At 41.6% G+C, this 25,028-nt stretch overlaps 1 protein-coding gene across 1 annotated transcript in view; it reads right to left on the reverse strand.

Moving 5' to 3' along the window:
• Positions 1-25,028, reverse strand: part of LGI1 (leucine rich glioma inactivated 1) — a 379,191-nt gene that overhangs the window by 261,356 nt on the left and 92,807 nt on the right. The window contains exons 3-4 of the mRNA XM_078643390.1: positions 22,022-22,093; positions 21,862-21,933 (exon numbers count right to left, since the gene is read on the reverse strand). Of these exons, the coding sequence (XP_078499516.1) occupies positions 21,862-21,933; positions 22,022-22,093 (144 nt within the window). The remainder of the gene's footprint in view (positions 1-21,861; positions 21,934-22,021; positions 22,094-25,028) is intronic.

A 25,028-nucleotide genomic window follows, 5' to 3' on the forward strand; every position in this document is an offset into this window, starting at 1 on the left:
ATCAATTAATCAATTAAAAATACTGACCAATTATTTTACAATTATTTACAAATTAATACTTAATTAACAATAATTATTATTGTACATATTTAATTATTATAATTAAATTACTTCCCACCCTATTCCCCTATAAACCCACAACCCACTATAGAAAATAATGCACTAAAATTATTTATTTATCAATTATTCTATTATAATTAATTACCAATTAGATTTTAATTAATTAACATTTATTAATTAATTAACAATTACAATTACATTACATGATTAATTAATTATAATTAAATTACTACCCACCCTATTCCCCTATAAACCCACAACCCGCTACAGATTTATATTACACAATTATTAAAAAATATTAAAAACTTACCTCATTTTCTATCTAGTCGATATTATGTCTAGTCTATATTTTTGATTCGATATTTTGGCTATTATTATCGATATTACTCGATATTTTTGTAGTCTATATTATGTCTGGTCGATATTTTGGCTAGTCTATATTTTTTATTTGATATTTTGTCCAAACGATATTTTGGAATCGATATTATGTCTGTTTACCGGATTTCTGTATTGAGAAAGACATTTTTCCCCACCTTTAAAAGGCAAACCTATGCCAGATTTTACTTACAATTGTACTGAATTCTTTGAACTTACAATTTGTATGCTTTACTGCTAAATTCACTTATAGCACGTTTATCTAATCTTCCTATTAATTCTTTATATAAAGCTTTGAAATTCTTACAAGAATGTTTCAGCATTTGGTATTGAACTGAGACAAACAGAAATAGTGATGGCTTCAGTCGGGGAGCACCAAAGTCAATATCGGGTTTTAAGGCATGGGTGAAGTGGGCTCTGGCCCAGGGCCCCAGCATTTTAGGGGGCCCCTGATAGAGCCAGCTCTGATCTGCAGAGGTTTGCCCTGATGACCTTGAATAATTCTTCAACAGATTATTTTAAACACTTCTCTCTTTCATTTGTTTGTGATGTGCTCGATGTGTGAAAGTCTGTTACACACATGTTGCAGAGAAATGTTGTGTTTATATTTCATACAACATCCATAAATGAAGTTCCTTTTAGATCAAAACAGGACCTCGTATATAGAAAATGGAAAGTGTCACAGAGATTATTTGCAGTAATATTCGTGAGCTGCTTCTGTGTTACAATATTGAAAACACGCATCACTTTCAATTAATATTAAATGTAACAACTTTAGAATTTTCATCGTCTATGCCTGTGCACCATCAGTGTTCTAGCCAAAAGGGAAATGGAGGAGCTGAAACTGGGTTATAAATTCAAAAGCTTTCCGAACAGGGGCCCCCAAAATACAATCTGCCCGGGCCCCCAAAATTCTTAAGATGTCCCTGCCAATCCTAGCAACTGCGTACTCCATGAGTTGAATTTTAGAGTCAGTTTGTGCGGACTGGTCCATGTGTGGGCCAATCAAAAAATTATGTATATTTCTGAAACTAGAGAAGAGAAAATCTAGGACAGGACTGGAGAATTCCCACATATACTTTGAGAAACAGCTATCCATAAAATAAGCACATTTAGTATCCATCCCCTGCATGGGGCGATGGCATCCCATTACATCTCTCTCATCACATTCTTCTCTCACTAGGATGTCTCCGCTTTTACCCATGACTTTGCTCTTCATTACATGATTTCATTTCTTACCGGTGTTAGAGCAATATTTTTAATTCATAATTAATGACTATTTAGTGGCATGAATAATTTGTGTGTGAAAGGAACTTGTTGCACTTAACAGAACCATGGTTGCTTAACTTGGCCATAATGTGATGTAATACTTTGTAAGCTCTAGAGGAAGCTTTTCTCTCAAAAATGTTGCTGTTCAAGATTCATCCAGCTCGTCTTGCATGAAGTTCAATAAGCCTATTCATTCAATACGTCTGTCATTGTTTACGTGTAACAAGATTTGTATTGTCACATCTGATGACAGTAGGGCAAATGCGGACTAGTTATTATTCATTTAGGGGTTGGTATTATATATTGTTACATTTGAATCTGTACTGTGATTTGCTAAAGCTATGTATTTCTTTTTTCACCACATGCTGATTTTTACTGTGTATGTTGCAATACAAGAAGGCACATTTTGTAGGTGAGCTAGAGTAGGCTGCCTGATTGTTAGAGTGCAGACCCATACCAGTCTGTACCGTACTTAGAAAGGCAATTCCCTGTTTATTTAATAGATTCATAAAAATTTCTGCCTTCTGAAATAATTTGATCCTGTTAAATAAACCTTTAGGGTTCCTAATCCTTCCTGACTTAAGATGGCTTATAACTGTCTAGTTATATCAGGGCAGATGGCCCGTCGTTCCCATGGGGACAGACTGAATTACTCCGTACCCAAAACGGAGGGCCCACCTGCCTTATTTATAAATGACAGCCAACCAGGTGGTCATTTATGAGAGCAATGCCAGAAAACGCAGTCACAGCGGTTCCTGTCAATGCATTTCACTCTGTGCTACGGAGGTTGCATCAGCAGGACACAGCCCTACAGCACAGCGTTTTTGTTTTGTACAGAAAAACAGTAATGCTCCCTTCACCATGGGAGTCTTTTCCCTTGGGGGGCTTATTCTGATGTTATTGTCCCTCACTGCCCGGTGTTGCCTGACTTGTGAAAGTCAGTAAAAAATGACTGCATGTCTGACCATCTAAATTTTGGCTCTGGGCAGAAAGGACCATCAGAGAAGCTTGGCCACAACGGAGACGGAGTAGTCTCACCCGCATATCGATCGGGCAGGCAGACCACTATGTTGGTGGGGAGGGAACTCTGTCAGGGTCGCAACAGAGTTCCCTTCCCGCCAACATATAAATTGGGCCCTAAATTGTTTGATTAATTGACAATTCTAATCTATTCAGGGGCACAGTTCCTCCTACATTCTTGAGGCCACATCGCTCTGATGCTGCGCAGGCACTTTATCTTTAGATCATCTGATAAGATAGTGTCAACAGTGGTAAACTTCATTACCCTAAGACAAAGTGCTTCCTTATTTCAGTCATTACATATCGAGGTGGTCCCATCACCAGACACCTCCATTTACAAACACTTTTACTCATTCTATTTAAAGTCCTTCTACTATGTCAGTACACACTATAAAGGACCCCTCCTCCCCTAACTACACATTAACAAAGTACTTTGTTGGGGGTGCCATATTAGCCTGGGGGAGAGGGAGGGTTTTGGACTGAGACAAAGAGCATTTTGGCGCACAGTAATGACGTTTACTGGAATCATTACCCTTGTTAGTGATCCTCATCCCAGTCATTACACAGATAGGACATACAAAATACGGATGAAGGCAGGTAAGTTGACAATTAGATCAATAAAACGAATTCCGTTGCGAGCACTGCATCAACAAATGTGATGCAGCGCGCGCAACAAAATTCGTTTTATTGATTTAATTGTCAATTTACCTGCATTTATCCATATTCCGGTGTTTGCTCTCCCCCACCCTGCCCCTCCCCCTCCCCACATCACCGCCCGGTAGCACTCTCACCAGGAGCCGCTACTGAGTTACATCAATGCAGCTTCCAACATACCAGCAGCAAAATTAATGGATTCAGACGTTAATGAGAGACAAAAGTGTTCAAAGTAGACCATGTTGCTGTCTGGCTTTGTTCATATAGAGATTCTTAGCAATGAGGTCTCATCTTGTGAGATAAAAGATGTTGCTAAAACCCAACTCTGTGCGTAGCTCATCCAGCAGTTGCAAGCTCTCTACATGCACTCTGCAGCATTTGTTCTGCCCAGGAAGCAAGGCAACCACACAGCAAGGTTCAAAGCATCTTTACCTGCTGCCCGCTGCAGCCTCGCACATGAGTACTTTACACTAGTTTATAACTCCAAATACTACATTTCAAATTACAAATGTCCTGCTACAAAGTGCCCATACTTCCATGCCAACCGGAAACCATTTGGTCTCAATGGAGGAAGGAGGGGTCCTTTGTTCTATAGACTGACAATGTAGAAGTATGATACAATGTGGCCTACTGGAAGAGCCGAGATTCAAAAACATCAGGCCCCGCAGTCTGTTGCCTAAAATGCTGGCACTAGTTCCAACCACTCAGTTAAACAGCTCAGCGGGTGAGGTGCATGCTGCGGAGAGTTTGATATCACTTGTTAACTACAGTTTAATCTTCCGACAATTATAACTCAGCGAGTCACCCGCCTTGGACTGATAAAATGATCAGCAATAAATCAGGCAAAAAAACACATATCCTTGCATTAGTTTTGTGGTGTGTGAGACAGCGATAGCAACAACCACACAAGACCCAAGTCTCCGTGATCTGAGCTTGGCGGTTGTGAGAAGGGTGCACTGAGTTTATGAAGTTGTTTCTACTGGTCTGTCCACGCGCTCAGCCTTTGACTAAAACATGTCATCTCCGTAGTCATCATGGCATGTCCCCAAAAGATGAGAAATGTTCCTGCCCCATTATTTCCAGTCTCAGACCATCCGCACAACTCTTCTAAGCGCCAAGTTTTTTTTGCATTATTATAGCGTTATAGAAACATTGTTGTGTAATTTGACATAACATATCAAGTACGGCGTACATGAGCATGCTATACTGAAACCGCACTAGATTTTAAAAACCTCTATACTACCATTATGGTCTAAAATTGTAAACGCCTCCCTGACTCAAGGTGTAATTCCGGACTGCCTTAAAATAGGACAGGTCACTCCTATACTAAAGAAGGCTGACGCGTCTCCAGCTGATCCTAACATCTACCGTCCTATAACCAATATCCCTACCTTGGCTAAACTATTGGAGAAATGTGTTCAAATTCAATTATGCAATCACATTGAGATCTTCAACCTCTTAGACAGTCACCAATCGGGCTTCCGAAGTGGGCACAGCACAGAATCTGCACTCACGCACATTATGGATGATATACTAATCATGCTTGATCAAAATGAATAATGCCTTTTAATACTTCTTGATTTGTCTTCCGCCTTCGATATGGTCAAGCACGATAAGCTCCTAGCCCTATTGGAAAGAAGGATGGGCCTCTCGGGCGTTGTGCTACAGTGGTTCTCCTCCTTCCTGAATAACAGATCTCAAAGATTCAAGATGAAGAACTCACTCTCGCAACCATCCATGGTCACTCTTGGTGTACCTCAGGGATCTGCCCTTTCACCCATTCTCTTCAATTTGTTAATGGAGCCCCTGGCGAATGCTCTAAATTCTGCGAACATTCTATATCACCTTTATGCGGATGACACCCAGCTATACCTTAAAATCACCTCGCCAGATGACTTCGTTGCTCTTAATACTACGCTTCTGAACACGGAAAGCTGGCTCACCAACAAGCATTTCATGCTAAACACCAAAAAAACGGAATTCATTCTCATCTCACCACCAAACTACACCCCAAAGATAGACCTCTGGTTAAAACACATAACCTCCTTTGACTGTGTCCCCCTCATCATAGACTCGGCTAAATCCCTAGGTGTCACCATTGACAAACACTTGAATATGCAGTCGCACATCTCTACTGCCACCAAGGGAGCTAATCACAAAATGAGTATATTAAGAGAACTTAAACCCTTCCTCCCTCAGGCTGACTTAAAAGTTGCTGTATAAGCTCTGGTACTACCAAGACTAGACTACGGAAGTACCACCCTCGCTGGTCTCCCGAAAAACAGGCTTGCACCGTTGAGAGCACCTCTGAATGCTGCGGCTAGACTGGTATCAGGAACCAAAAGAAACAATCACATCTCACCAACCTTGAAAGCACTGAACTGGTTGCCTTATGAAGCAAGAATACACCTTAAAGTGGCGTGCATGACGCATAAAGCAATTCACAACAATACACCCAGCTACTTGGCGCTAAAGTTGGAAAAATCAGGAGGCTGCAGACAACTACGAAGTGCGAGCACTCTACTTCTGAAACCCCAATCCTTCAGGAAGAAGAGAACAGGCTTTAGAGCTTTCTCAGGGATTGCTCCAAAGATTTGGAACTCTCTACCTCCCCGAGTGCGTGGAATCATATCCCTTACTGTATTCAAAAAGGAAGTAAAAAGTCTATTAATGGACAAATTCATGTCCTAAATCTAAGTATGGGACGTATTTGGCTGTATGTTTTTTATCTCATCCCCTGTTGCTCCACAATTGTTTGCTGATTAATGTTTTCCGTGGGATATAGATCTGTGCGGCTGATAGCACAATGTCTAATGTAATTTGTTCTGCAGATGCTATTGCTCTATTATGACAAATTGACATTTTGTTTGTGTTGATTACCTCTTCCACTGTTTATTCTTCTATTGTAAAGCGCTCTGATACCCTCGTGGGTCACGTTCGCGCTATATAAGACTTTATAAATAAATAAAAATAAATATGTACATGTAACGCATTTAAACACAGAGTACTCCTGTTAAATCACTTACTACATGCCCAATCAAAACTAGAGCCCACAAAATTTGCTTAATGCATGCGTTGCAGGCTAAAACTGGGAGTGCATCGAAACTAACGAACTCCAGTACCAAGCGCTACATGATCGCAATGCCTGCACATTTCACACGTGTTTTCCATGTATGTACATTTCTCCTTGGGGAAAAGCGCTTCATTGAGGACATGAATTCAAGGCACCCCCTCAGACTGGTTAACTAACGCCTGGGCACTTATCCTCACATGATCTAATTACATGCTCCATCTGTCCCTGTGGGACGCATTGCACACAGTTGGTTTAGAAGCAGAATAAAGTAAACCAGTCATTGCTTATCGTAAAGGAAACAAATACAATAAAAACAAGGAGTGAAAAAAAAAGGCAGTGAATGAAGGAAAACCAATGCGAACGCCATAGTTGCTTAATGAATTGCGCGCCTGTCTCATGCCTCTGTGGGTCTGAAATGGCTGTCAAGAAGGAAGATCAAGTATTGAGACAGAGGGTGAGGCGAGGTGTATAGCGCGTCGCGAGGGGCTGGCTGGAGATGAATGGCAGACAAGAGCTGACAACAGGGTGCAAGAGGAAGAGGGCTTGACAGGGAGACATTCAGCGAGAGGCACAAAGAGGGCGGGCATGTGTGGGACAGTGCAAGGACAAAGATGGCGAGGGAGACAGGAGCATTGAGAGAAAGGGGCTGGGGTCTGGAGAAGGGGATAGTGAAGCCAGGTCGTGAGAGAGAAATGGGGAAGCGTAATTGAGGAAGAGGCGCACATTAGTAGACTCCAGAGATAGAATTAAATGTAGGGCTGGGAAATACCTTTAAAAGACAAATCAACTTTAACAAGCGGCACTGATGAAAAAAAAAACCAGCAGAGAGTGGTGCTATGTGAGGCTGGGACAGAGTCGCTGTGGCAGAGTCAGTGATCGTATGAGGCTGTGGCAGAGCCAGTGCTCGTGTGAGCTTGGGGCAGAGCCAGAAGTCACGCACGGCCGGTCAGGGTGAACGCGCAAGGGTGGGGGCGGGAGTGAGCGTGGCGAAGGCAATCGCAAAACCGAACGCGATCGCTTTTTGGAAAACAAAGCCTTGAGTGGTGTGTGCGCGCCATATGCTTTCAATTATCGCGCCTGTGTATGGGCACGATAATTGAAACCATTTGCCAGAAATGGGCTTACTAGACACCAATAGGCTAGGGGCGGAGCTATGCGCCTGCCTCTGACCTATTGTGTGCTCTCTTTCAAATAAACACGCAGGCAAAGGCCAATAGAAGGCCACAAAAGTAAAAACGCACGCACAAGCATGTTCATTTCCAGGGTCCATTTCTGAAACCCGGACAAAAGGACTCTCGCTGCACGAACACTGCTGCGCAGTGTAACGCTAAGCGCGAGACCTAAAAACTGGGCTTTCATTCTGTTTTTACACATGCTCCCCTCTTCTTGGCTGCCCTGCCTATAATGAGTGTGTTAAAATGTCAGATGCTGATAGGTGGCTGGGTGGAGAACACCCCACAACGTGCATGCTGTCCACATCACATCACAATCAAGTAGCTGATTGTATAAGAGATATTTAATAGGCGCAGCACAGTCATCCTAAAGTGTCTTCTGCAATATACACAGTGCAGCGAATAAGGAAAACATTCTTTGGCTACTGCATTAATATAGCCTTTGTTCCACAAAACTCGTTTTCCCCCAAATCCTTGGATATAAAAACCTTTCAAATACTGAACAAGGGGAGGACACATCTTGAGAAGTGAGACCTTTCTTGGAGCTGTATAGGATGCTTCAGTTATCTGCTATTGTATTGTATTGTATTGTAATTTCATTTATATAGCGTTTACTACCCCTGACGAGTAGCACGCTATTCCAGAACCCATAAAGGATTAGTGTTGAATTAGTATAGTGAAATATGAAAGTATTTTGAGTGGTGGATATTAGTCAGTTATTTGGATTGAGAAGGATAGGGGAGGGATAGAAGAGGGAAATGGTTTGCATTTTTGTAGCGCGTGTAACCCCTGATGAGGCGTTGAAGTGTTTTTTGGCAAGAAGCACGCTACTCTGGAACCAATAAAGGATTAGTGTTGAAAATTAGTATAGTGAAATATGAAAGTAATTTGAGTGGGGCATATGTTATTCAGTTATTTGGATAGTCTGTAATTTTGATTGAATAGGACAGTGGAGGGATAGAAGAGTGAAGAATGTAGTCTTTTTTTGTTTTGGAGGTCATAACAATAGGAGGAGGCTTGGGATGAGTAAAAAGAAAGGTGGAGGGGAAGAGTCAGAGGGAAGAGTTTAGAAAGGCTTGTTTTGGGGGATCTTTATAGTAAAAGAGATGTCAGATGATTCAAGGAGGGATAGAGTAAGGGAGAGTCTAGAAAGGGTTATTTTGGGTATCATAGTAGTGGTATGGGCTTTGGGATGAAAGAGTGGATGTAGAGGATATATTGATAGAGGTATAGGGTGAGAAATAGGGTAGTGCATTGGATATGCTGAATTAGAAGAAAGTAATAAATATATAGATCCGTAAGTACATGGAAAGTATATAGATGCATAAAGGAAGTAAGTATATGTAGATTAAATATATTGATATAAGTATAGGATGAGAAATAGGGTAGTGCATTAAATATACTTCTTTTAGAAGAAAAGTACTAAATATATAGATCCAAGAACATGGGAGGTATACAGATGCACAAAGGAAGTAAGTATATGTAGATTAAAGATTCTCTAGATAAACTCTGGTTTTCAAGTGCTGTTATACTTTAAAAAAAAATGTTTTAAAAAATATATATATATTCTACATGGTTATACAAAACAATCCATGTTATGTTATGTTAAGAGATTTTATAGAGTGCATAGCTGCACAAGGGCTTTCCAGCGCTAGGAGACCTATACAATGCAGAAGTTAGAGAAGTATTAGTGATAATGAAGGAACAGACAGGTTTTAATCAATTTTCAGAAGGTTGCTTCTGTTTCCAGAAGTCTGTATTTTCGTGGGAGAGAATTCCACAGCTTGGGTGCCAGATGCGCAAAGGATCTACCTCCCCATCTGGCTCTCCTGATTCTGGTGGTTTTTAGTAGCCATTCATAGAGGGATCTGAGGCTTCTGTCTGGGACCTAAAGGCTCATCAGGTCTCTGATTTTACTAGGGCCCTTGTTATGTATGGCTATGTGTGCCAGACAAAGTGCCTTAAATTTAATTCTAGCCTCAAACACAGCAGTCTTATTGCCACATTCTGGACATCCTTGAGTATTTTGATGACATATTTTGGTGCCCTCAGAAAGAGGGAATTTCTATAGTCCAGACATGATGTGGCCAGGGAATGGATTACTGTCTTTCTTAGCTGCACAGAAATATGCTTCAGTATTTTGCGTAGCATTCCGAGTAATCCGAAACAGGTGCCTGCCCGTTTCTTGGCTTGGGGTATATAGGTACATATCTATAGTACAAATAAATGCTTATATACAGAGGGATATGCTGTATATTTCTGTTTGCATATGGTGTTTATGTGGGGAAGAGCCAATTCTTGTGTAGTTGTCTGAAGATAAGGTGGTTGTCCATGGATCTTATGTGGGGGGTAAAGAGTTCCATAGCTTGACTGCTTGAACAAAGAAGGGTGTGCCCCACAGGGTTTTTGTCATGTATTTTGGGATTTTGAGGTGAGGTGACAGCCTAGAGTGGAGGTTCCTTTGTTGAATGTGTTTGGTGATTTTATTCCTGATCAGGTAACATCACAATCTTTCACCTATATTCGTCCCTGCATTGCATACATAATGGCTGCTTGTACTGACCCTTTACCTAGTTACAGTACTCCTTACAGAATGTGGGGCTTTCCCTGAACAATAGGCTCATACATTATGCATTAGGATTCAGGATTCTCGGAAAATCAGCAGGCCTATCATCTCCTGCACAATAACTATGTACAAGCTTCATTCCCAATGTCATCCTTAGTCCGACAGTAGCACAGCAAGGTAGACCCTCTGGGGATACCTTCGGGTATATAAACATCACATCTTGCTGAACTAGGGAGAGGAGATCACAACTTCCATTTCGACACACTGATGCAAAATGCTGAGATTCCTGCATGCAGACACTCCAGCTTGCAGCGGTCTGAACATCCCTTGCGGGGTGTCCAACTCATGACCAAGACGGGGTCCCACAGTATCTCACTTCAGGTAATCGAATGGACTTTACCCTAGAGGGATTCTTGGATTTGACACCTACACACATGCTAGGTACACTTAGGTACATCTAGTTAGGATTGCATCGTAGGAGTACGCATTTTATTGTCATGAATTTTATATACCTGCCTGTATTCATGATTATAACAAAATGGTAGAGTTTTACCATCCTTTCACTTTTCTAGTGCTTCTAGTCATTTATATCTGTTACTGTCTGATGATTGTTTCAGTACACCTATTTTACACTAGAATGACGAATCATCAATAAATGCTTATTGAAAACGTCCTTACTGTTTATTCTGTTTACATCTCTGGGACTAAGTGACTAAGCGAAAAGTATTGCACTATTTCCACGATTCTGAGGGATCAGGGTTGTCATGTTTGATAGTAGCCAAGAACTATTCTCTCCTTGATAAGAAGAGTTTCTAGCTAGCAAACAGGCCAACATACTCGGTGGGAGCATCTGGAATCAATTTAGATACCAAGCCCACAGTATATGTTGTTTAAACACGCAGATCTTATATAGATTTATAAGAACTACACAACAGAATTCTGAATCCCTTATAGTCTTTTCACGGTCGTTAAAGGTGATCCGTGGTAAAGGCTATTGGCGTAATCAAGTTTGGACAAACCAAGGGAGAAGGTAGCTTGGACCTTGTTTGGAAATCCCAAATGGGGGAAGATTATTCGCAGAGTTTTTATAGTAACAAAGCTTGATCTTGCTAGTTTGTCCACTTGGGCATTCATCGATAGCTTGGAGTACATGTCATTCCGAAGTTTCTTACTTCCTTCGATACTTAAGTGGTGATCCCAGTTCATCAGATCAGTTTCCAATCACCACACGTGAGTATTTCCATTTTGGAAGCATTCAATTTGAGATGGCTCCAAGTCATGGCGAGTTTCCAATGTCTTTGGGGCATTCCAGTTGAAGGAGTATTTATGTGTCATCTGCATAGTTATAGCACGTGAGGTGAAACTGATTGATCAGTACCGGTAATGACTTTGTGTAGAGCCTTAAGGGACCCCTGCTTTTGTGAGGTATGGTTTGGACGAGAAAGGTGGAGTATAGATGACATTAGTTCTGTTTCACAGGTAGGACGCGATCCAGTCTACAGCAGTCCCCTCTATGCCGGCTTCATAGAGTTTTGTATCAGAGTGTTATGGTCAACCGTGTCAAAGGCAGCCGAGAGGTCCAAGAAGAGTAGTGCAGCAACCCCGTTGCGGTCAACTGTGTTCTTCAGGTCATCTCAGATGGCAAGGAGAGCAGATTCTGTACCTCTACCTGGACGGAATCCTGTTTAGAAGTCTGAAAGTATGGCATTCTCTTCAATGAATTGTGACATCTGGGCAAACACTACTCTTTTTTTATCAGTTTGCCCAGTAAAGGTTCATTTGTAATGGGTCTATAGCTGTCAGGGTTCTGCGGGTCCAAGTTTGTTTTCTTCAGTAAAGGGCGTATGTTTGACTTTTTGAGTTCTGCTGGAAATATTCTGGTAGTTAATGAATCGTTGATGATTTTTTTTATTATGATGAACCCAGTCAGCTCTCGCCTATTGATGGATCTTGGACAGCCATCGAACTAAAACACTGCAATGATTGCCTCTGTCATGGGCTAGGTATCACCAGAGTAGAAATGGCTGAGCATCACAGTGGTTATCAGAAGGATCAATGGAGCAGTTTTATAACCATAATTGTCAGAGTGTGTGATAATGGAAAGAACTCTAACACCCCACAAGTAGGACCTCGTTGATTGGGTTTTTGGACATATTACTTAGAAACCTGATTATCATCAGGATGATACAATATCCTAGTGCATTTTGTGAAACATCCCAGACAGGACTAGTTGTAGATCTTTGCATGACAGCAAATAATCAATGAACTCTGTTTTATCCCAAATATTCATTAGTATTGTTTCTGCACAGTGATCTCAACCTGGACTCGACCTGAGTTAGCTAAATTTAGGAGATGGTACCTGTCCCGGCACCAAGGAGCTACTTGGATACATTTCTTTCTTTATGCTATACAGTTGGGTAAATTGAGGCATGATAGTAACATGTCTGAAGTATGCTATATTTGCTATGTTTAGATTAAGGCTGTTTTTTATAGTAGAGACCTAAGCCACCCATTTTTAAAAGTTGCCAGAACCTCCCCCCCTCTTAAGGGAACATCTAAATATAATAACAAGAAGAGAATGAAGTGCTTAGTCACACTAAGTGTTCGTTCCATCTTTCTATTAGAACCCTCATTCTCAGGAAAAGGGACAGTGCCACTGCACCACAAATGGGAAGCACAACAAAAAAGGAGATTAGCGCAAATCTCACAATGTTCCAACGGTTTTTCTCCATACATATTTCACCATTTAACCCTGAGCATAACTTGCATTGAAAAAAATCACAAGATTTCCAGTTTTGCAGCTTGGAGTGGGGAACTCACGCGGTATTGCCATGTTATCCCCGTTTCTGACATGTGGAGCTCGTAATAGGGAAGGTAAAACCACTTCAGGGTATAAAAGCATGCTGCTGCATCATTATTTCCCTGGACAGTATTATCCCTAACTTTGCGATGCGCCGGGGTAAAGTAATGCCAAAGGATGAGAAGACTGAGCATTTGGACTTTGTCACTGGGGAGTGTGCTTGTGCATTGATTCCCAAAGATTCTTCTCCCATTCCTGGCTCTCTCCACTCCTAGTGAAATGTGCATGGGGGAAAAATTTGGAAGTGCAGTGTTTCCACACACCTCGTAATCATGATTTGGCTAAAATCATGTTTAAGACAGAATCAGCTTGATTGCACTGCTGCTCCTGCCTTTGAGTTTTCTGAACTCCCTATTAATGTTTACAGACTTTGTGGGTTCTTCCCACCCTGCCGCAGAGCTGAGTCTCAGAGGCTCATCTACAGTCTATGCCTTTCTGTACTGTTCTGATAAAGGCTTTGAGAAAAAGTCGTCCTCTTTGTGTTCCTTTTGGCACCCCAGTCTTGAGTTATCTACACACTTTGACCTAGTTTTACAAGCAGTCACAACATCGGAGTTTTAATATCAACCCGTACTATATTGACTCCACAATCTCGACTACCAATATTTGGTCAAGATTGTTGAATGCCACGTCTGTGCTTCCCTGTGTAAGCTTACCGTGACGATACAAAGTTAGCTGATACTATGGACTTGATGTATGTCCTGGACAGTATTATTGACCATGATATTGGGAAACACAACCCATCAGGGCTTTTAGATTTGCCGGTTTGTCTATGAATCGTCTGAGTAGATAGAATAGTGGTAAACATCTATTACTTCTGGTATTTTCCTTGTTCTGGCAGAGCTGCTGTGAAGTAAAACTGCCTCCTTAACAGTTAAGTAAGCTTTCCATACACAACAGCAAAGACCTGGCAGATACCACTCACGGTTGTTTTACCCTTTTCTCCATTGCGGGTGTGCATTCTTGCCAGATTCCTTCTTAAACAAAGGAGTCAGTCAGTGTTATTTATTTGTCTGGTTGACAAGGGGATGACAGAATAGACCTGTTATATATACATATTCCTAATTCATAATTTTACAGTCCTATATTGCATTTGCTGCGGTGTATTGCGAAACATTAGCAAATACCTTTGTACTAATAGTAAAGACATGTTGGAGTGATTAAACTATATAAAGATGTGTTTTGACACAAGTCATTACAGCTTTGTGAAAACCAGCTCCTTTGTACGAGCGCCAGACACCAGTTGTTTGAAGTCGGACTTGGTGGTGCCTTCGGGTGGTTTTATGGCATGAGGTAAGCCCATCTGGATGACACAGACGTTAAAGCCTCCAAAACAGAAAAAAAATTAAATTAAACACTTAGAACATGGATTATATCCAGGAATTCCTACTTCCACAATGAATGGGTTCCAGGAAAATGAATAATAGGGATATAGTAAAATAAAAATAAAGGAGTGCGACTTGTATTTCGCTAAAATTCAAGTTGGGATTTGACCTGAAGTAGTAGAGTTTGTTGACAGTGTTGTTAAATACTGCTTACCATTAGCCAATCATCAAGTCATATCTGAAATGTCCTGCACGTTAAGAGGTCGTTGTTAACACCAGCAGCACCACAAACTGTAGTAACTGGTGTAGCTCCAACCCTTTTCTGTTTAAGGTTTTCTTTTATTGGTGACGTTTTAGGTTGGGTGGTAATGTTTTATGTAGTGTGATGTGGGGGGATAAAACGAGTGTTACACACTTTGCGGCTAGAGGCCTTCATTGATTATTATACATCTCTTAGGTCAGTAACATGTCCATTGCCCAGCAGTTAGATATTGTTTACCCATGTTATGTCTGGCTATGTTGCACGTTTTGGCTGTGGCTGAGCGAATTTTTGCATGCATGTGTGTGCGTGTGTGTGTGTGTTTGTGTGAGAAAGAAGCAGATTTTCTGTGTGATGTGTTCTTCGTGTTTGTGAGGAATTGTCTGAATTGTGGTAATCACTGTTGTTGTGTCCATGTTGTGCTCTGAGTGGATGTGTGTGGAATGTTCTGTCTATAGGGTATTCTGTTGGATGTCTTTGTGGTGTCTCGCAATGGCTATTAAAGTAACTAGCTTTGTGACAGCCCACTATTTCCCTCATTCCGAGTTGCGAGGAGCACTCCAGGTCAATTCCAGTGAGATCCAGGCAAGTACTGATTTTCAAAGAATTCAGGCCCAGAATTATTAGTTATTCAATTTTGGACCCAATACTATCGGGGACTGGAGACTTCTGAGAAGTTGTGGTGGCTGCGGACAACTGCTGTGCTTGGCCCCCATTAAGGGGAGCAGATACATCTCCAACAAGCTGTGCCCCTCTGTACCCCCACTTCCTTGACCACCCAAAGGCCAAGAAAAAAGCCCTACAACTTTTATCACCAGCTCCAAACAGGTGGTAAATGGTAGCAGATTTAGGTCTGTTATTCACCAGGTAAGGGGAAAATGCAGGAAGAAATACACCTAGTAATCGTCTGCATGTTAGCCTCCATTCTGGCCCTTCACTTGCCTTAGTGAGAAATTAATTTGTTATGCTGTTATTTTGGGTGAATGTTTTGGGGCCTTGACGATTTTTGGTGGCAACTGCTGTTACGGACAGTTTGGGACCACCAGTATGGTATATCTGTGCCATGTTAAGTGTATGTGAAGTGCGCAGACAGATGCATTCTGCTCGATATTTGTGTGCAGTACAGCTTTGCTACATGCACTGTTGAGAGCACCTGGAGAGCCGATTATATGCAGGACATCTGTGATGTTTTACATATGTGAGGAGTGTTCTGTCTAGTAAGGTATGCTGGATATATGTGTGAGGTTTTTATTGGTGGAAAGTAATGTTAGTACATTGAAAACATACCAAGAGGCATACCAGCGCTTGATGTGTGCTCTGCCTAAGGAGTTTTGTTGGATATGGAAGCACTGCAAACAGTGAAGGCATGGACAGCAGTCTACTGTTATGGATAAAAAAGAGGGCTTTTATTTGAGAAAGTACCATTGTTAGTGCCATAGATTTTAATAAAGTAATACAGGTACAGTGACAACAAAAACAATCCTCTTTCCAAGCTTCTAAAGGCAAAAGATGTGTATGCCGCACTTAGGGGAAAATGTTGCTGCTCCAAACTTAAAGGATACAACCTGCTTAAAGTTAGACACCTGAAAGGTTTCTGGTCCAGTAAACCTTCTTGATAAGGCACAGGTACATTAAATCAAGGTGCATAGTTAAACTTACAAACTGATTTGAGGTGCAAATGTGCCTCTACCTGTATCTTTATGTAGGGTTTCATTGTGTGTGCCTTGGATTTGGCCAAATTATGACTGCCTCCTCAGAAGTAACTCTGGGGGACAGAGTAACAGACACCTCCGTCGAAACATGAGGTTCCGTGAGAAATCCGGAATTACTATGGGTATCAGAAATGTTGTGCCTGACTCCTCGGGTAATTCCTCATTTTCCCCAGAGTTTCACCGGAAGGTTTCAGCTGCTTCCTGCATCTGAAATCTTTGGGTGACAAACCAGATCAATAATGTGACTGTGGATCTTGTAAGTGGAATCTGGCCCAGTAACCTCTGATAGTAGCCCCATCGGAATTACACAGGTATTTGTAATAAGGCTCTCAGGGCAGGCGCAAACAAAGCCATGAGTCCTCGCACCTTATTGCCAAACCTGGTGGACCAATAAATGGTCAGGTCTAACGTTTCTGTTCAAGAGAACAATTAACAGGCATTCCAGGAAAAAGCACAAGCAGTGTGCTATACCTTGATTTCCTATAATGCATCCTTTCACTGGTTACCCATTCACTGCTGCTCAGCCAGTATGAATGTGATGTCTATGTGGAATGTTAGAATGCTTGCTGAGGGAGTGGAATGTTGGAGTGCCTGGTGGAGTGGAGAGAGAGAGACAGGGAGAGTGTGGGCTGAGCAGCAAGATTGCTGCTCCTGGTGGGGCTCATATACTGAACTACCATCCTGTAACTACCATCCTGTAACCAAGCTAAATAAACCTCTTACTTTTGGAGAAAATAACCTGCGTGTGTGAAAGATTACCTGTATCTGAAGCTACAGAGAGACCTGAGGTGAAGATACTTGAACTGTGCTGGAAACTACTCAGGAAACTTGAGGTAAACAAGCTTGAAATTAAAAGAACGCCCTTGCTAGCCTCACCAGTGTCCTTTACCACCTGCACAGCCTGCCTAGGGCGTTTGACCTCCCTTACATTTATGGATGTGGACATCAATTAGGTGCTAACCTGTGTGCTTCAAAGTTTGATAGCCTTCAGAAATGTCATTGAGTGGCTTGAAGTCAACCCGTCTACAATCTACTGTGAAGCCTGCTGTCATCTGGTATTTTGAGAAGCAAGTTGAAGACTTTGTGTGCATTGCGTTGTTGACTGCAGTTCCAGCAGTTATTGGGAGATAGCTTGCATCTTCATTTCTGCAGGGTCTGTCAGGGCATGAATCCGTCAATTACAGAGACTGGAAACACAAGCACTCCCTGAATTGAGGCAGTACTGATGTGGATTGAATCATCAATTTTTTGCTGTGTGTGCTTCGTGAATGATCAAGGTAGCGCTTACTTGTGAGGAGCCAGAAGCGGCATCCAGTTTCAACACAAATTTTGTATTTCAGCATCGGAAGCCATGTGGATCATTCTTAATGTGGCAAACAGAGTCTCCACCGTTTTATGGGTGAGTGGCTCTTTAACTATTATGTGAGGACTGCCATTTGCAGTTACCTTATGTGGCATTTGAATGCGCTGCATGCCGCGAGCCAAAGGTAAGTATCGCTGCACGCACATCTTACCTAAGCCTTTGGTGTCGCATGAAGTTCTGGTGCAATTATCACGGGCTGTCTCGCGGTGTTGGGCTGTCCTATGATGTTAGAGGAGCACGCACCTGCTGTGAGCCATCCAATTCTGTTCTTCCTTGCGTGCCACCATATTGACTGCCTGAACGTCTGTGAACATTCTTCTTTCGCGGTCCTGTCGTTTACAGTTTTGTTGTGTACAGCATGCATCACCGGGCCCTACGCTGCATTGGAGGAAAACTTTAGTTTCTGTTCTACATTTGTGCAGAACGTTACATCATTTGAAGGAGTGTCTTCCTTTTAATTTCCATCCCGATAATGGAAGGAGTTTAATGATGAAGTTGTTCCAATGCTCCTTCTCCATTGGGTTTGAATAAGACATTGCTCTTCAGGTCTGCTTCAGACATTGTTACGGACTAGGACTTTGGAACTGCATAATGTTTTCTTTCTATTTTTTTTATATCTTTGGCGATGCTGGTGTTTAGCAAGTATTTACGTTTTCATTTGCAGTGCTGAGATGCCTATTATCTTCCTTTCTTATTCTCTCTGGTCACATGAAGTGCTTGCTACCTATCAATTTGATATAGTGTGCCATGTATGCAACGTACTTGCTGTCATGAAGTGATGTACCATGTTCAATCTGTGCTCATCCTTGTTGCTATGGGTGTTATTTGTCATCCTTTATTTTACTAAGTTTGCTGCCAAGTACGCCATATTCTTATTGTGTGTATTGTAACCCTTGTCATGTGCCATGGTGTGCTGTCATTGGTTTGCTACCCTGTGCCCCATATTCTTTTTGAGTGTGGTTCTTCCTATGTTTTACCTAGGGGGGTGTGTCTAAGAGTTTACCCTGTACTTTTGTTTAAATAAGGGTGTGCTTAGGGGTTGTTCACCCTGTCCAGTTGTTTCTCCCAGGGTGTGTTTAGGGGTCTTGTACCTCGTGTAGTCGTTTTAGCTGGGGGTGTCCGTTTGTGGGTCATGTTCCCTGTGCTGTGTTTTTACCTGGGTTGTGTGTTCAAGGTTTTACCCGGTGCAGTTATTTAACCCGGGGGTGAGTTGAAGGGTTGTGTACCCTGTACGGTTGTGTTACCTGGGGGTGTGCGTTCAGGGGTCCTGTACCTCGTGCAGTTGTGTTACCTGGGGGTGTGCGTTCAGGGGTCCTGTACCTCGTGCAGTTGTTTTACCTGGGGATGTGTGTTCAGGGGTCCTGTACCTCGTGCTGTTGTTTCATCTTGGGGTGTGCATTTGAGGGTCATGTACCCTGTGCTGTGTTTTTACCTGAGACTGTTTTCTCAGGTGTGTGTGGTGTACAGGTGGGGGTGAGTTGTGAGTGATTTACAACTTATTGGTGTCCTTCATTCTCCCAGTCCTGCACAATATTACCACCTTGTAATATCCATTTTTATTCAGTATTATTGGTAAGTGGATAATCCTATCCTTAGTTCTTTTATATTTGCAGTTGTTATTTGGACATTGCTTATTTATCTTTCATGCTGTACTGCTATTGTTATTACCATTTACATATTGCATATTTCTCTTTTGTACTGTACTTTTAATGTGCAATGTTGTAATGATCTTTGTTTATTGGTTTCCCAAGGGAAGGGGACGTGTTATACCTTGATTTCTTATAATGCATCCTTTCCCTGGTTACCTATTAACTGCTGCTCAGCCAGTATGAATGTGATGTCTATGTGGAATGTTAGAATGCTTGCTGAGGGAGTGGAATGTTGGAGTGCCTGGTGGAGTGGAGAGAGAGAGACAGTTGGAGAGTGTGGGCTGAGCAGCAAGGATGCTGCTCCTGGTGGGGCTCATATACTGAACTACCATCCTGTAACTACCATCATGTAACCAAGCTAAATAGACCTCTTACTTACAACTTACCTCATGGCTACCAATGGACTTCTTCTGGAATATAAGGCAGTGCTAATCTGCAATAAATATACATGTTTCTCCCATATCATATACAATATATTACAAACCATTTAGGCCCATCAATGATGAGGAGCAACAGCTAAAAAGCAGGCCCTCCAGCTCTCAAGCTTGCATTAAAACTCAGCCACAATCTCCAATTAAACACAAACTGCAGCGTTAACATTTAGACGTGATTACTGGTTATAAGGAAACACAAAAATAGTTTTAGGTCAAGGACTTGTGGTAAATCTTCCATACATGGATGGCACGATATATGATCACACTATGTAATGTAATGTAAAGGACACTTCTATAGCGCTCCTATCACTCCAAGGAGTATCTTGGCGCTCACCCAACCCAGATGAAAGGGTTGGAGGGAAAAAGATGACCTGCACACTGCACCACACATTACACCAGCGCCCTACATGCCGCATCGGATAAAGAGAAGACCCAAGTTTTTAGTGCTTTCCTGAAGTGGGTTTCTTGGGACAATGATCGTAAAAAGGGCAAAAGCTTATTCCAGGCCTTGGTGCCTAGTACAAAAAGGGATTTACCACCTTTTGTTACCAGCTTGAATCGAGGGATTGTAAGCAGATTCTGACTGGCAGACCTCAGACAGCGTGTTGGGTAATATCTTTTGAAACCATTACACAGGTATTTTGGACCTTGCTGATGGAATGCCCTGAAGGTAATTATAAGGATCTTAAACAGGATTCTTTTACCTATTGGTAGCCAGTGGAGTGTATTAAGTGCTGCTGAGGCTGAAGACCTACGGGGCCAACGTAGTACAAGGCGGGCCGCTGCATGTTGGACCATTTGTAACCTATGGAGAACGGTTTTGTTAGCTCCAGCATATAAGCCGTTACAATAGTCCAACCTGGAATTTATTAGGGCCACTGCAGCCGTTTTTCTGGCCGACAACGGGAGAAGATCAAAAAACTTCCTCAAAGCTTTTATAATCTGGAAACACGTCCCAGCTACAGCCACCGCTTGATGTTTAAAAGATAGTTGGTCATCGAACTTGATGCCCAAGTTGCGCACAGATGTAATTGTGTTGGGAGGGGCTTCTGCATCCGCAGGCCAACACATTTTTGGGGAGAACAGATTGTGATTCCCAAATGGCAGGATTTCTGTCTTTCCAGCATTACATTTTAAACGATTGTCAGTCATCCATTTAAATGTTGCTGCTAGACATTCCTTAAGATCTTCTTCGGCACCAGGCCATTCCCTGTCCAACACCAGGATGAGTTGGGTGTCGTCAGCGTATGATATTGAACTGATCTGAAATGATGCGATCAGTTTCACTAGGGGTACCATGTACAGATTAAAAAGTACAGGACTTAGACTCGAGCCCTGGGGGACCCCTGAACTGACGACCTTTGCTTCAGACTGGTATTGACCCAACACTGTGACTTGGCGTCTATTGCTGAGGAAATTCCTGAGCCATGCCAGGACCTGCCCCCCTACACCTGCGGCAGCCAACCGGTCCACTAAGATGTTATGTGAGACCGTGTCGAAGGCTGCCGACAGGTCAAGTAGGATTAGGACAGCCTTCTTTCCCTGGTCCATGGCCGCTCGTAGGGTCTCTGCTGTAAATAGCAGGGCCGTCTCGGTAGAGTGTTTTGACCGAAACCCTGACTGGTTGGGGTGGGGTGGTATTTACCTGCAGCAAAGGACTATCAACTCCAGAATATAGACTACCACTGTATAGATAAGGTAGGTATATATAAGAAAGCATAGTTTACTACTCATAGTAGTAGTGAGAATTGGCTTTAGCAGGCGTAGCTGGATACATTGTAGGGTGCACTTGGTTGGAAAAATATTTTATAGTAAAAAAGCATTAATGATAAACAGGTTAGAACAAATGTTGTCTCAAACTATTTAAGGAATAAACATAAAATGTTTTTTGAAGATTGACGGCTCTTGAAGCAATTTTAAGAATATTTCAATGGCATATCAGATCTTTTTTTAAATTTTGGAAAACCAGCTAATTGGAACTGTGTGCTCTGAAGTTGGCTTACATACTGTCGAGAATAGAATTTGAAAAAAAAAATCTAGAGATCACAATAAGGAAATCTCAGCACTTACAGATGAATTAAACTTTTCAGTCCGCGAAATGCATTTCTTGAAAGAGTCTTGATTTTGTTGTTTTCTATAAATCTGTAATAAGCCATAAAAAAACATTAGAATGACAGTAAATGGAGAAACTAAGTTCAGCCTCTTTCAGACATTACCCACGACTACTTACAAATATTCTAGATGGGGAAGACCAGTGAAGGCATCATCACCAATCACGTCAAACGAATTCGAAGTGAATAATCTGTGTTGATCAAACAGAAGACACATAAAGAACCTTGTTAGCAGATGCCCAAATCATGCAATATAGAAACTGTATTTGCAGAGCAGATCATTTATACTCCACAGAATCTACCCAAAATATAATTTTCATACATGTGCGCCATAGCTCACTGGGTGTACGCATTCATGCACGCCCACTACTTTAATGTTTGTTCTCTATCAATTGCACAAGACTTGAGAAACCTTTATTTAGACATTTAATTTTCTAGTTATATTTCAAGACTGATTCTCATTCACAAATTGCTTGTTCTCCGAAGTGTCTGTTAGATGTGCGAAAGATTGAATTTATGTATGTCAATTCCCTAACCGAGATTTCCAATTACTCATGCTGAAAAGTATACTTATCTACATGAGTATATTTGTGGTAGTGAAGGGGAAAGGGACTGAAAAAAGTATAAGGAGGCAGGAGATCACAACTTCAGATGATTCATACAATGTTGAACTTTGTGGGTACCTAAAGCACATAATGTGTAAAGTCACAGAAAACAACTACGGAGGAACAGAGGTTATAGGCAATTGTGTAAGGGTTTTTTCTACATGGGAAAAATACATTTCATATGATAGAAAAAACTGATTTTATAGAAAAATGCAATAAACACTGTAAACCCATTCCTGAATAAGTTAGATCAGATGGGTTGGGGTTTGGAGGCCAGGAGCTAACAAATTCAAATCTATAAATGTTGAAGATTTCTAGGCCCAAAATTCTGCAATTAAAAACAAAATATGTGACAAATGTAGACGTATTTCTTTTTGATTAAATTACCTGTTCTTTTTCAGTAAATCTATGTGTTTTTGTTTATTTGGCACAGAGACCAGGTCAATACGTTACAAACATTTTTGAACAACCGGTGAGAAGTTTTTACTTCTCATAGTTTAAGAAAGCGAACGTACTGACGGCACCTTTCGTACGTGCACAGTTCTATGCATTTTTTAAATCTTTGTAAGAAGGGTGCTAGTGGTCTCCAACTGGCTTGTGTGAGTTCTGAAAGGGAAGAACCCTCGAGGCGAAGTCACATCACAGCGTCCTGCTGTAATGGCAAAGCCTGGTACTCCCTTGCACTGCACTGTTGGTTGCATTGGTTGGTTTGTGTTGAGGAAGGATCCCAGAAATACCGTCCTCACATTTTTGGTAGCTGGCAAGCAGGAGTAGGACATATTTCTTATATGTTTTGACACATGGTTAACAACTATGATAAATTCTAGGTATTCTCTACATAATTTCCTTTCTTTTCAAACATCAGAGTAAAAAAAAATCCTTGTTGCCTTTCTATAGGAAGTCATTCTTCCTGAGTATCCTTCGATGTTCCTGTTGGCACAAAAAATCCTAGTAGCACTTGGAGAAGAGCGAGTAAGGAGCCCAACAAAGTGCAGTTTTGTCTGTCACATACACTCAGATAACTTTAAGCCACATTTCACAAGTATGCTATCATTTTCCAAACACATTTCTAACTACACATGTAATCGAACCAATAAAAAATGACTTCCATTTGGGTAGGAGAAAAATTTTATGTAGTTCAGCTTCATTCTTAGCGCTATAAAAATACACAGCACATGAGACGACACATGCCTCGTCGCAGCTGCAAATAACTTTTTCATTCTTCGAGTGGAACCCTCCTGCACCCCATTAATAAACCATAACCAACTACATCTGAAAAGAAGTATTGTCATCACGGCTCGCTTATCATCCTAAAGGATCCTTGCTCAATGCATACGTAAAGGCATGCTAGTCGTGCCATCATCCTTTTACTAGAGTGCCCAGTGTGGAGTGGTTTCCTATATGCTGCTGTTGCAAAGAAGCACGCCATTATTCTGCTCAATCTACATTTAAGCTTACGCTTGCTTGCACTGTCAATGTACGGTCTCTGCGGCTACACATTTGTTTTTTTTATCAGTTAAAAACAGAGGTATCAGGAGTAAACCTACAGGTGAATTATACTTGTTTTTTGGCTCATGATCTACAGCTGGGTATATGAAAAGTGTGCACTCAATTGAAAAATTGGGAAGGAAACCATTGTAAATAGAAACACTGAACCAAGGGCATCAATCAAATATTTTGATTTCAGATATTAAATAGTGCAACAAGCAGCCTAAAATTGGAAGGATATTGGAAAGTAGCATACCGTGCTTCCTGCCAAAGTCTGCTATACTGAAAACAAAGGCAAGGGGAGTAAAAGGAAAATTAAGATGAGAATTAAGGACTCCTTACAAATGGGCAGGAATCAAGTACCAAAAGTTCGTCCAGTCCCCCGCACACTACGTCCCCATCGAACAACCTATAGTTAGGGCATCAGTAATTCTGGTGTGGATTTAAAACTGATTATGTGATTATCGAGTAATATGCTGGAATCAGCGTTTCTGCACCCGTATACACATCTTTTCTTCATCTTAAATCTGATTTCACCCGAACTTTTATCTCATTTCCGGCAAGAGAAATCTGTGGATGAAAAACTGCAGAATCTTGGTGTTCCAGAGGATGTTGTTCGCAAACAGGCCGGCGTCTTATGTTATGGATCCTATCTAGATCATGGGCCCCTAGTGTGCCATAAAGGCCAGAGCAACATGAAGAGCTGTCAGAAATGGAACAAGGGAGTCGGCAAAATGGAAAGGGATGAATATAGCACAGAAATCCCACATTGCCAAAAAGCCGAAGCAGCCAGGTGCCAGCAACATTCCTGAGAAAAAATATAGCTCTACCTCCCAGGTTTTAAATATTACTCTGCAGTCAAGGGACTTGTCATCTTACATTGGACAGAGGAAATGGCCTTTTTCAGGTCTTAGACCCTGCACTCTGGCCCATTTATAACAGCCATCCGTATAGCAATCCCTCCTGTTACAGGCACCAGCATGTAACATCACACCAACCCCTAGACTGATCACTCTCTAATGACTACCAGCGG

The sequence above is a fragment of the Lissotriton helveticus genome, chromosome 5_1 (assembly GCF_964261635.1).
Source record: "Lissotriton helveticus chromosome 5_1, aLisHel1.1, whole genome shotgun sequence".
NCBI classification, from domain to species: domain Eukaryota; kingdom Metazoa; phylum Chordata; class Amphibia; order Caudata; family Salamandridae; genus Lissotriton; species Lissotriton helveticus.